General features: G+C 41.9%; 1 protein-coding gene across 1 annotated transcript; it reads right to left on the bottom strand.

Moving 5' to 3' along the window:
• Positions 1–4,394: 4,394 nt before the first annotated feature.
• LOC136771709 (serine/threonine-protein kinase N2) lies at positions 4,395–9,607 on the bottom strand. The gene is made up of 9 exons (XM_066724186.1): positions 9,292–9,607; positions 8,914–9,005; positions 8,524–8,700; positions 8,072–8,134; positions 7,693–7,769; positions 7,451–7,593; positions 6,909–7,016; positions 6,550–6,630; positions 4,395–6,454 (listed from the first exon to the last, which is right to left on the bottom strand). Exons 1-9 carry the CDS (start codon positions 9,562–9,564, stop codon positions 6,257–6,259), a joined length of 1,212 nt encoding a protein of 403 aa, XP_066580283.1. The 5' UTR covers positions 9,565–9,607; the 3' UTR covers positions 4,395–6,256.
• Between the last annotated feature and the right edge of the window lie 2,761 nt (positions 9,608–12,368).

Below are 12,368 nucleotides of genomic sequence, written 5' to 3'. Positions count from 1 at the left end.
CTTTTTTTTTTAACAAGTAAATTATATATATTTTATTTTTTTTATAACTAACTATTAATTGATTAAACACCTCAGAAATTAAAAAACACATTTTGTTAATTGTACTCTGCTAACGCCTCGGTGTAGGGAGACCAGAACTGAGTGCAAGCATGTAATATTAATACCTTTTGTTTATAACTCAAAATTAAATACATCGTAGCCTTCATGAACAGACATCAGTTAAGCCAATGTTTTTGTCTATAAAACTACTACTTGACGCACATTTCTTTTCAAATTAGTTATGCACTCGTTTTTAACACTGATTTTCACAACGTGTTTTTCAGATGCAAATGTGGTATAAAAGAGACGTTTCGAGCTGTGCAAAATAAATTAAATCCATCATCGCATATCAACAGATTTAATGTAGCCTATTGTAAGCAGCTGGCAGTATTATGTTTAAGCTCTGTGTTGCGGGGTGCTCACAACTGACTGTCAGCACTGAAAAGACAGGGTCTGGTGAAGGGAGAGGAATAACAAATAAAGGGTTGGTAGATCTTTCTAGCAGACTGTGGAGTGTGTCTGTCTCCACGGCCCAGCGCCGGGAGCTCTATCAGCTCAGTGTGAGGGAGCTGCTGCATCAGCAGCAGCTGCAGCTTCTCCCCAAGACCCCCTGGACGGAGCACCTGGCTCTGGGGGAGGACGCCCGCCCGGCCTGGAGGAGCCTATCCAAGCCCCCACTCCCCAAGCGCTCCGCAGACCTGTAGTGGAGGCTTCTGCATGGCGTCGTAGCAACACACTCTTTTGCACACACACTGGACCCCCGAGTGTGCGACGCCTGCCCCCACCACGGGGAGAGAGAGACACTGGGTCACTGTTTCTGCCACTGCCCTAGATTAGAGCCGCTGTTCATGCAGCTGGGCCTCCTTTTCTCTCGCACTGTGTTAATTTTAGGGGTGCAGTACATACAGGCAGCGCCACCGGCATGTTTGTCAATTAGCAGACTTTCTTGTGGGGCAGGTTAAGCTGGCTGTCCTGCGCAGTAGGAGAAGTGGGACTGAGCGCGTGCAGCAGCAGTGTGCCTCTCTCTGCGCTCCAGAGTGCGCCTGGATTACAGTTTCCACAGCCTGACGGGAGACCTGGACGCTTTTCTGTGGATGTGGGGGCTCAGGGGGGCCCTCTGTACCATTGACTTTGAACACCTTAACCAACTGGTTTTGTTCATTTGAATCTTTTATTGGTAGCATGTGTGGAGTATTTTATAATTGAGGGTTTTTAGAATGGCATGGGTTTTTATGTCTGAAGTATATTTCATGTTTTTATGTGTTTCTAGGTTATTTTTTAGTGCCATCATGGCAGAAACGCAAAGTAAGAGCTGTTGTAATGTACCATGGTGTAATACTAAATAAAAAACAGATCTGTGATTTCCCAATTTCCCAATTTCCCAATTGCCTGCTGAACAGAAGAACAACTTAAATAATAAATCATATTGATCATCAGTTGAACTCCCTAGTTTCTGTGACCTGTAGCACTCGGCTCTCACTGTCACATCGTGGGCACGGTTTCATGTTTTGCCCAAACAAAAACAGGTTAAGCCACTTTTGACCAAGAATGTGTGAAGAGGCTAACTTTTTAGACTAAGTCTAAGTGAATCTTAGAGGAGGAGGGAGGGGAAACCAAGCAGTAGTGCTGGAGTGAAGCAACTGGCAGAGTGAGTGGAAGACTGGGAAAGCAGTGAATGGCGAAGATTTCTCCAAGCACGGATTATAAAGGAAGTTTTGGGAACAACGGACATTGGATTGCTGGAGATGACAGCGCAGGCTACGGAGCGTTAAGTACCCGGCTTTAATTCTTTAGAAGGGAATAATTAGAAAAGAGAAGCCACACATTGCAGAGGTTGAACTTTCTTTATTAAGACTTTGTTGAGATCTCCTCTGCCGGTTTGCTTTGTGGAGAGGGTTCCCTGTCCTGGGGTTAGAGACTTACCTGCTGTGATTTATTTTTCGGTCCTTGTGATGCAGACGGGTGACTGCAAGAGAGAAGAAAAGCCATTCATTAATTACATTTGAATTTGAACAATACTTGTTCCTACCTGCAGTTGTTGGGGTCCCAGTTGGCCGACAGGGTTCCAACCCAGCCGCAACCCAACTTGTTTCCTCCGAGAGGAAGGGGATTCTTCGGTGTAGTGTCACCTATTGTGAACAGAAGACTGTGAAACTTTGATGTTGCTTTCTGTATTTTATATTAGGAAATTGGGTTTTATTGTACTTAGTCTTTTCTTTGTTATTCTGGGTAGGGTTTTTAGTGTTATGTGCCCATTTTTTTTAAAGGCATTTTAATGTGTTTTAGAATTACACATACCACATTTCTTAGGTTCTGTGCTAGTACAGTCTTCATGCCCTGTTCTAGCTAAATATAATTGTTACTTTTTGTGAACTTGCCTTCTGTGTGGTGGTGTTCTGGGGTCCGGTCGAGCTGCCCGGGGAGAGAACTGACGGGGTGAACGAGGTCCTCTCTCGTGAAACAAAAGCGGTGGCGTGGTCATGAGCGTGTCACCGCCTATGGAGTGCGTAGGGGCGACATTAATATATGTATTTGACTTTCTTCCATTAACCCACTTATATGTAACAGTACAGACAATACATAAAGTGGGGATCCTAGGATTGTAAAGGATCCGACAGGATTCTGTCAATTTTTAACAGTGAATCAAAGGAAGCGGGGTGTTGTAGGAGGGTTGTCTGAATGCGGCTTTACAAACAAGGAATCGGTACACAAGTTCTTCCTAAATACTTACGTAACTGACTGAATTGTATCTTGTTATTAGGCCGATTTCCTTTTCTGGACAGGATTATGGCCAGGATCAACCACATCGCTGGGGAGTTTGTTCCAGATTGTGACGCCTCTCTGTGTGAAGAAGTGTCTCCTGTTTTCTATCTTAAATGCCTCTTGAAGCCCAACTTCCATTTGTGTATCCGGGTCTGTGTGTCCCTGCTGATCTGGAAAAACTCTGGTTTGAAGTTGTCGATGTCTTTCATGATTTTGAAGACTTGAGTCAAGTTCCAGGGTGAAAAGGTTCAGTTCCCTGAGTCTCTCAGGAGGACATTTCCCTTCAGACCTGGAATTAGTCTGACTGTTTTATTGACTGCTCTTTTCCTTTACCACTGTTTATTATTCATGTTTGTTTCTTGATGTAATCAAATTGAGTGCTGTGTGTTTTATCACTAACCACGGTCCTCTGCCCTTCGCCACGCACCTGTCCCTGATCACAGGTGCCCCCCAACGCTGGACTACTCTCCCCTGTCCTCCGGCCCTATGAGAGGGAGCTGACCAGTGAAAAGGGGAATGGAGTCAGATGGGAAGGAGACGCACTGGGTCCGCAGTCCGTGAGAAGCTAAGCGCAAGAGCCAGTCGGGCGGTGAGATGCAGAGGAGCAGAGCAGGGGGAACGGCGCAAGCTGCAGCAATTGGTAATAGACTTGACTCCCTGTTCCTGTGTCTATTTCCTGAGGCCCCCTACTAGTGTTCTTAATACAAGTTCAGAGAGGGGGGGGGAAAATCAGTCATTGAATAAAATGCACCATTCTGGCTAATTTAGAGATTCAAAAGTAGTCAAGAAAGGTGTTACCTTTTAACTTGATATCACACTTCAGTGTTTATTTTAAAAGCATCAAGTCTTTATTTGGCACAATCTGGCATTAAGAAAATGTGCTGAGGAGGGTTGCCCAGAGATGCACTCCAAGCAGGTGTGTGTGTGTGTGTGTTCTCTATCTCTCTCTTATATGTATTTACTTATATATAAGGCCGTAGACATGCAGTCAACATTTGGGGGGGAGCAAATCTGCCGGGGGGTTGGGGGTTGGGGGTTGGGGGTTTGGGAGGGTCTGGGTGTCCCCCTCCACATCATCAGCAGGAACAACACATCAGATCAGTCATCAATATTTGCTCCTTTTCTCACTCACCTGATGTCACCTGCTCTCCCTGCCATGGCGGCATCCTCATGCTCTCTCTCTCCCTCTCTCTTTACTCAGAAATATGATCAGTAAACAAGGGGTGTTTCTTGCCATGATGTTCAGGAATGGATTACTAACCATTTCTGATCTGAATGGCAATTATTATTATATCAAGAAACATTGACACATCTCTTGTACTAATGTATACTTCTATCATCTGACTGGTACTCATTACTACTTTTCTGAGACTGCCCAAAAACTGACGAATGCCACTGCCACCCTTCCTCTTGCTCGTGATGAAAACTGACTGTAATAGAACTGCTTGCACTTTAATCAAACAAACACTAATCATGCTATTTATGATAAGCAAGTACAGCTATACAATATACTATACGAATATGCAATAAATTAAAGCTACTGCTGCTGTCTACATCAATTACACATGCAGCGCAACATAAATGATCGACACTTTACTCAGACTTTACGTGGTGTTTCTGACAAATATAACGTAATAAAGACATTAACGTTAGTTGAACACGACAGTGAGCACCATTGTGGGTCACTGGGTGAATGTGTGGCTACTTAACTTTCAAGGTAACTTAGCTATGATAGCTAACGTTAGTGATGGGCCGATTTGCGAGTGTTAATCAATCAACCATTTCCACCAAAAATGTTCGTTTCCACTTCATGCAATTACTGACACTTTTTAGCAAAATATGATTTACAGTTCCAGCGCAAAATGTTGTGAAAACTATCACAATCGACAGTTGCATTCTAGTTTTCCACTTTTTAATACATTTGAAAGTAATCAAGTGTAGAGACTGTACAGTGTTTGACATTGATTGTACCTACCCACAGCAGTCGAGCAATGGGTCCTGCTGGGGTACGGCAACACCACTTGGACAAACCACACGCAGAACTGCAGTACACCGTAATACTAGAACCAGCAGTAATAATAATGGCAATTTGTTCAGTTTAGTTATGATTATGATTACATTTGCTAATGATTATTTCGGACGGCGGTGTGTGGTTTCCTGTCGTAGCATAGCACATGTTTATTTTATTTATATTTTTTATATCAATATATTGTCTGAGACATTTTGAGCATATTTAAATATTGGGGGGATGTGTCTCCCCCAATATATATTATAATTACGGCCCTCATATATATATAAATACACACAGACACACAACTATTTTGTATTATTTATCATAATGTATGTTTTTAATTGATACATTAATTTGAGACTATAACCCCAATAATTAAGTTTTATAGAATTAGTCAGAACAGCAAGCAGCGAGGGCTGCAGGCTACTTAAAACAGGTTTCACATCAAAGTTGTACAGTGGTTGGAGAACAGTAATGTGAAGTTGGTGATCTGGGTTCAATTCCTGATTAGTACTTCATATTTTATTTTTTTTATAAATAATTTCCTGGAGTGAAACGGTATCAGAGTAGAACGAACAATTACAATGCTTTTGAAAACACAGTGCTACATATGGAGGGTCAGTCTTTCTTACAAATATAATTTATTCAGTTGTTATATTTTCACTTAAGCATTACATTCAGTGCATATGTGGATGCCATTATTATTATTATTATTATTATTATTATTATTATTATTATTATTATTGATTTCTTACATTGTTGGGCTGAATTCGAATAATGATCCAGTCTAATTGGATATTAATGAGTGAATTTGCCTTGCTGTCTGATTTGCTATTAGTTCATGTTCCCTGAACTGTGTTATTGAAACTAAATTCTAATTAGGAGAATTTAAAATCTGTATTAATCACCTTGTAATTGTTTGTTCTACTCTGATACCGTTTAACTCCAGGAAATGATTTATAAAAACAAAACAAAAATACTGATCATGAATCAAACCCAGATCACCAGGTTCACAGTGTTATTCGCCAATCACTGTACCAACTGCTGTACAACTTTAACATGAAAGCTATTTTAAGTAGCCTGCAGCCCTCACTGCCAGCTGTTCTGACTAATTCTATAAATCTTAATTATTGGGGTCTCAAATTAATGTGTCAGTTAAAAACATACATTGACAGGGACGAATTGTAGTGGGACGAATTGTTTGGGATGAATTGACGTGCTTCCGCGGTCAGCGCCAGCTGGTGTGGGCACTGGTCAGAACTCCAAACATGAGACACTTGCGCGGGCTGTAGTGCAGAAGAAGCTGGCGGAGGAGACCTCCATGCGGGTGAGACCTCCAGGGCAGACTGGTGAGCAGCTGGGGTAAGCAGCAGCCGGGTTGCGGTTTACTGCCGCCGTTTCATTAAAAAAAAAATAATAATAATAATAATAATTTGCAAGCAGTCAATCTGCTGTGAAGCCAAAGTCCTGGAACTTCTCCTCCTCCTGCTCGGTGAGGACCCTGTGCTTGCGAGATGGAGTCAGGACTGGGGCTTCTGAGGTGAAGTCCTTGTTGAAATTGCTGACATCCTCCCAGCCTTGGATGTTAGGAATGAAAGGAGGCATAACCTTCTTTTCCAGAAGCCCTGGCCAATCCACACTCTGCAATGAGAGATGAATAAAAGGATGGTCAGCATAAGGTGGTGCCACCTTCATATGAAAGAGCGGCTGTAGAGCGGATGTGTGCGACAACGTACTCTGAAGAAGGGATGCTTTTTCACCTCCTCGGCATCTTCCTTCCCAGCCCCAAGGCGCTTTCCGGGACTTTTATTCAGAAGCTGCAGATGATTCAGAACAAGAAGGAGAGCACGTTATTTTCCATCAATGTAAAGTTGAAACATGATGTTAAAAATAAGTTCCCATAGTTGGAAGTACAGATGAACACATGTTGGTATTGCATTGTTATTGTAAATCTCACTCCACTGCTGGGTCTTTCTCCAATTCCACAACATTTCAATAACAGTGACATCCATTCATTACGGTTATAAGCAGGATACAGAGGGACAAGCTGGAGGCAAAAATATGTCAAAAGAAAGAATAACCCTGGCATACAGACCTTTTTCATGATGGAGGTGGCTGTTGAGGAGAGGAACTGAGGATATTTCACTTTAGCCTTAGCAATTCTGTGAAACAACTCTCTTCTGAAATCACCTTGGAAAGGACGCTACGGGCACAATGAGAGGGAGGGAGAGCACATTAAAGGCTTACTCCAGACGGAACCTTTGAATATTCACATTTGGAGCCTGGGAATGCAAGAGCCATACAGACACAAATATTGTCTACTGCATAACACAATGGTCAATGCACACCTTAGACATGACTTATTAAAGCAGATAAATGATATAACACACGGTTCATCGCTGCAATAACTGAAATCCCACCGAGAAGCTAACCTGACTCAATTTTCAAATACTCTAATTAGGTAATCGAAGCTTGAATTAAATCCCAACTGGCCTTTTGGTATAGATTTAAGTTTGCCTTGGTGGCATTAGTATTTTAGAGGATATGTGTAGTAGTTTGAAATTCCTAGGTGAGCCAAGTTGGATATTTGTCATTTTCTAAATCAACAGTTAAAACAGTTCTATTAAGAATACCCACCTCACCAACCAGCATCTGAAAGATGAGCACACCTAGAGCCCACCAATCCACTGCCCGGGTGTATGGCTTCACTGCCACGACTTCTGGAGCAATGTACTCTGCAGTGCCGCAAGTTGAACGAGTTCGAGCTCCGAAACCCATGCCTAGCAAGACAAAGTTGGGAAAAAACACTTAGTAGTACAAATGAAAATTATACAAGAAATGTCAAACTAGGAAAACAATACAATTGTTTTATAACGTACCTTCCTTGCACAGACCAAAGTCTGTGATTTTCAGATAGCCCTCTGAGTCCAGCACCAAATTTTCAGGCTTTAAATCCCTGCAATAAAAACACAGTATAATCACTTGGATTGCAGAATATAGAGAGAACTTGCCAGAAACACAAGAACTATTCCACTGTCACCCATGATAGGAAACACACATTTCTCAAACATTTTGTATTCAGGTACATGTCCACACTGATTTTAGGACATTCTATTGTGAGCATCACAATAAATAATTTACAAAACATAAGAGGAATTAAATGACATTGGTGAATAGTTCAGGCTGTGCTTGATATCAGTGAGACTAGATTTTTTCATCTTCATATTTTGTAAGAATTTCTGATGTGTGATAACTTACCTGTACACTATTCTGTGCTCGTGCAGGAACTGCAAGCCGAGCACCACGCAAGCCGCATAAAATCTGTTCAGGAAAAGAGACCAACGTCAAAAAAAGCACAGTTCAAATATTTGTCCTCTTTGGTTTTTAAGCTGATTGCACTCAAATGTAAATGAGCCAAACCAGCCAATTTCCTGTCCATGCAGGAACTCCAGCAATCTATGTCATTGGAGCTGAAAGACACTACAAACAGACACCAAAAACTACATCTGCATTCCTTTTGTGATCATGATAATATTAACCTATGTAGTTGTACTTGCTTTGTTATGTGGAGGTTGAGGCCAATGGTTAGGAATAATAATTTGCAATCATTTCTGACCATATAGGTACACAATGCTGAAATGCCCCTCAGGTGACATCATCACTCTTCGCAGAGCGAGCTTATCTACCGAGATGGACGATTCTGCACTTACACGGCCCGGGGCTCCGAAAACCTGGCTTTCTGAATGTGCACAAAGAGTTCTCCACCCGCCGCATACTCCATCACGAAGCAGACATGCTGTGGTGTCTGAAAGCAGGACAGGAGGTTCACCAGAAAAGGGTGCCGCACACTGCTGACAGTCTCCAAAATCCTCTTTTCACACATGAGCCTGAGGTGAGACAAAAGACAGACAGCATGTGACTATACATTTAGAAAGGACTTGGGTACAGAAGCAAACAAATGGCAGCTTTCCTGCAGCATAAAAAGTACAAAGTCAATGAAGACTTTGCTAATGCAGTGCATTGCTGTGTAGCATTAGAAACATGACTAGTTTTATTGATCTTTGCTATGCTTACAAACTAAAATAAAAATGAAGCCTCACCTGTGAACCTTATCACGGGCCACAATGTCTACTTTTTTTAGCGCTTTGATGGCCACCATTTCTCTGCTATTCTTGTGCTCCGCCAGCAGCACCTATCAAAACAACACAGAATCAAGATGGTCAAACTCCACTATCAACCCCAGAATCTACATTCACAACACAAGCATTTAGTAACACATGCTCACTAATGCTGCAATTTAATAAGTCACAGACAAAGTTTTTCTTAAAGATAAAAAAATAATTTCTTAATGGTCCACAAATATTTTTTAGGAAAACTGGTGTCCAGCAGATATCTATTCTCCACATGTTCTATTGAACTACTGATCCTTGGAGCTGCCCCACATTATAACCACGATGACTCTGATTACTGGGATTTACCTTTCCAAATGCCCCTCTGCCCAGAACAGCAAGACATTCAAAGTCCTCGAGACCAGAATGCACTTGCATTTGCCCCCTGCTGCTCTTCTCCTCGATGCCGTGGCTGGAAGAGGGAGCGAGGCTGTGTGCCTCAGGCAACCCCACTCCAGCACATTCCTCTGCGTGGTGACTGGTGCCACGGTCTTTCCAGCGAGACGTGCACCACTGCCAACACATGAGCCCCAGCACTGTAGGCAATGTGTAGGACAGCCTCAAGAATGACTTGAATCCCATTTTCTCTGGACCCTAGCAGTTAGCAAAAGCAAAAGGAGATTAGATACATCAAATGGATATCCTGCTCTGATGGGCTCCATCAAACTGTGAAACACACTTCAGTTCCTCCCTCTCTATTTCCACCTCAAAAGATTTAACCACAGTGTCTGGAACCCTCTTCCTACAGCTCACCCTGTGGGCTGGCAGCATTTGTGCAAAACCAATCACTTGAATTTTAAAGCATAGCATTTAACGGCACCAAACCTAATATACATGTAACTACACACTGCATGGCAATGGCAAGTTGGCATCCTGATCAAACACTCAAAGTCTTACCACCTGTTTGGCTCTCCAAGGCTGGGTAAGGAAACGATCAATGATTAAACAGAAAAGGTGTCATTCTGCTCAATGCACAGCCCGACTTTGTATTCAATCCATCATGACACGTGATAGAGCATCACTTAAATTGTATACTGTAAAATGATTTCCACAGTTTCAAATAAAGCTCCCGTGAACAGTTTAAAGGGACTGACCTTTCAGATATCATTCCAATAGGAGTTGTCATACTCACGCTTCGCAGTAGTCTTGTCAATAGTAGAGGGGCCGATGCAGACAACGCACACCCGTCGTCTTTCAGAACCTCATGGCTCAGGGCAATGGAGATAGTTTGCATTTCGACATTTACGATTCCAATCATGGAAAGTAACTGGTTTTATTCTGATGTAGATCAAATCAGAAACTAAGTTCTGACAAAATGTACTTGGCTTGAAATAACCCCCCCCCCCCAATCGAAGGATGCAGAAGTCTGAGTTATTTGATGCTACAGTTACATCCTGTGTAAAATAGGTGTAAAAAAGTGTACAAACACATGGGGCTTTGATTGGATGATAAACGTTTAAAAATTAGACATTTGTATTTAATAAAAGAGTAACATAATACACAAGACTGACATTTCTAAAATGAGCCAATGCAGTGTCAGCGGCAACACTTTCACATCCACACATCTTACTCCTGTGACATCACACAGCACCGCAAACACACCGGACCACTGCGGCCAGCTTTTGGTTTCAGATGTGCACCAACGACCGACAACAACAAACAACGTTTTCAATTCATGATACAGGACGCAAGCTTCGTGTTAGTCTCCCTTAGAAAAGCTCCCTCTGCAGTTAGTTATCATCCCAATAGGAGTTGTCATACTCACGCTTCGCAGTAGTCTTGTCAGTAGTAGAGAGGCCGATGCAAACACCACGCACACCCGTCCGTCTGTCTGTCTCCGGCTCACTCCTCCACACGAACCAATAAAAACAGACACAACAAGACTTTCGTTATGCTGTAGTCAAGCGATGTCAAAATCTAAAAACACTTACAACACCGCTTTCGCTATGACGTTTCCACAAACTCAAGGGACGTCCGCTGTCTTCTCGGTTTGCTCTGGAACTGAATACGTTGGCATAAGGAGAGCGATATGGAACTCTTGAACCACTGTGACGTCACAACTGCGAGATGGCACCGTATCCCACAGTGGTAGTACGGAATGAAGTAGCAGTATGAATCATAAAGAGCAATGGCATTATAAAGTTTAAAGATCCGATTGTTTTGTTTTTCATATACTGTACGCCTTTCTAAGATCAATACAAAACCAAAAACATTCCAGTGCAGTACACATAATATCCGCCTGATGGTGCAGAAGTGTAAGTCTTACAGGCAGGGGCGTCACTAAACTTCAGGTTTTAACCGGGCTTGATCCCGGTCACCCGGGGCTGACGGTGATTTCTCCGGTACGAGCGGGGGGCTGACGGGCTAATCAGAATTAGATCAAAAGACCCGGGGCTTAAGCCGATGCTTACAGATTTAAACTGAAACTTATACTTCTTCTCCATCTAGTGGGAATGATGTGTATTGCAGTGGTACGTCTATATCTAACCAGTGGTAAAAACAAAACGTTTTGAAACAAGCGATTTTCGTTTAAAATACATTGATACATTACTGAAATTAAGAATGGAAATCTGTAGTGAACTCAGATTGTGAGCTGAAACTCACTCTGAAGGCAATAAACATACAGTGAAATCCTACTAGATTTTAAGGTGACGTTTGCACTTGTACATTGTTCTCAAGTCATGAAATAACCAGTCCAAAACTTCCCTACATAATGCTATGGAAACCAGCAAGATTTCCTTTTGCTTGGTCAAAAATATACCTTGACTTTAAACTTAATTTACTAGACTATCAGAAATCTATCAATCAATACATTTGTATTTGTATAGCGCCCTTTGCATGTCAAATTCCCAATCATTCAAAGTGAATATGAGTCTAGTGGATTGCATTAGTTATGAGCATGGATAGCCTATGTGGTGCTTCAAAAGTGTATGTCTCTCCTGGTCACAATACATCGCTGATACTGGAATTTCCATAATTGATCAATGGGGATACATATATAGTGGGTTTGTTATTATTATTATTTAAGGTTTTGCTTTCTGATTCACTTTGTCATTTGAGACTTTCATTGACATGTAAATCTTCTTGATAGTGGACACCAGACTAACAATACTCAAGTTGCATTGTAACTGACTGTAACTACAGTATGGATAGCAAATATTTCATTTTTTCTTTTTATAACCACTAGCGCAAATGATTCAGGACCTAAATGCCTTTATTTTTCCCAATCTGATTTTCCATGAGGCATATGTGTAAGAAATACCCTACCTGTCTCCCACACTCCATTCACCTTTTTAAATCTCGAATCGGGATATTCTGCACTGATGTCCATGACCAGACGTCAAGTCCATCATCAGAGCTGTCTCTGTATGTTTCCTTTACAAACC

The sequence above is a fragment of the Amia ocellicauda genome, chromosome 2 (assembly GCF_036373705.1).
Source record: "Amia ocellicauda isolate fAmiCal2 chromosome 2, fAmiCal2.hap1, whole genome shotgun sequence".
NCBI lineage: Eukaryota > Metazoa > Chordata > Actinopteri > Amiiformes > Amiidae > Amia > Amia ocellicauda.
Note: the sequence above shows the minus strand (reverse complement) of the source record. Positions and strands in the feature narration are given on the sequence as shown.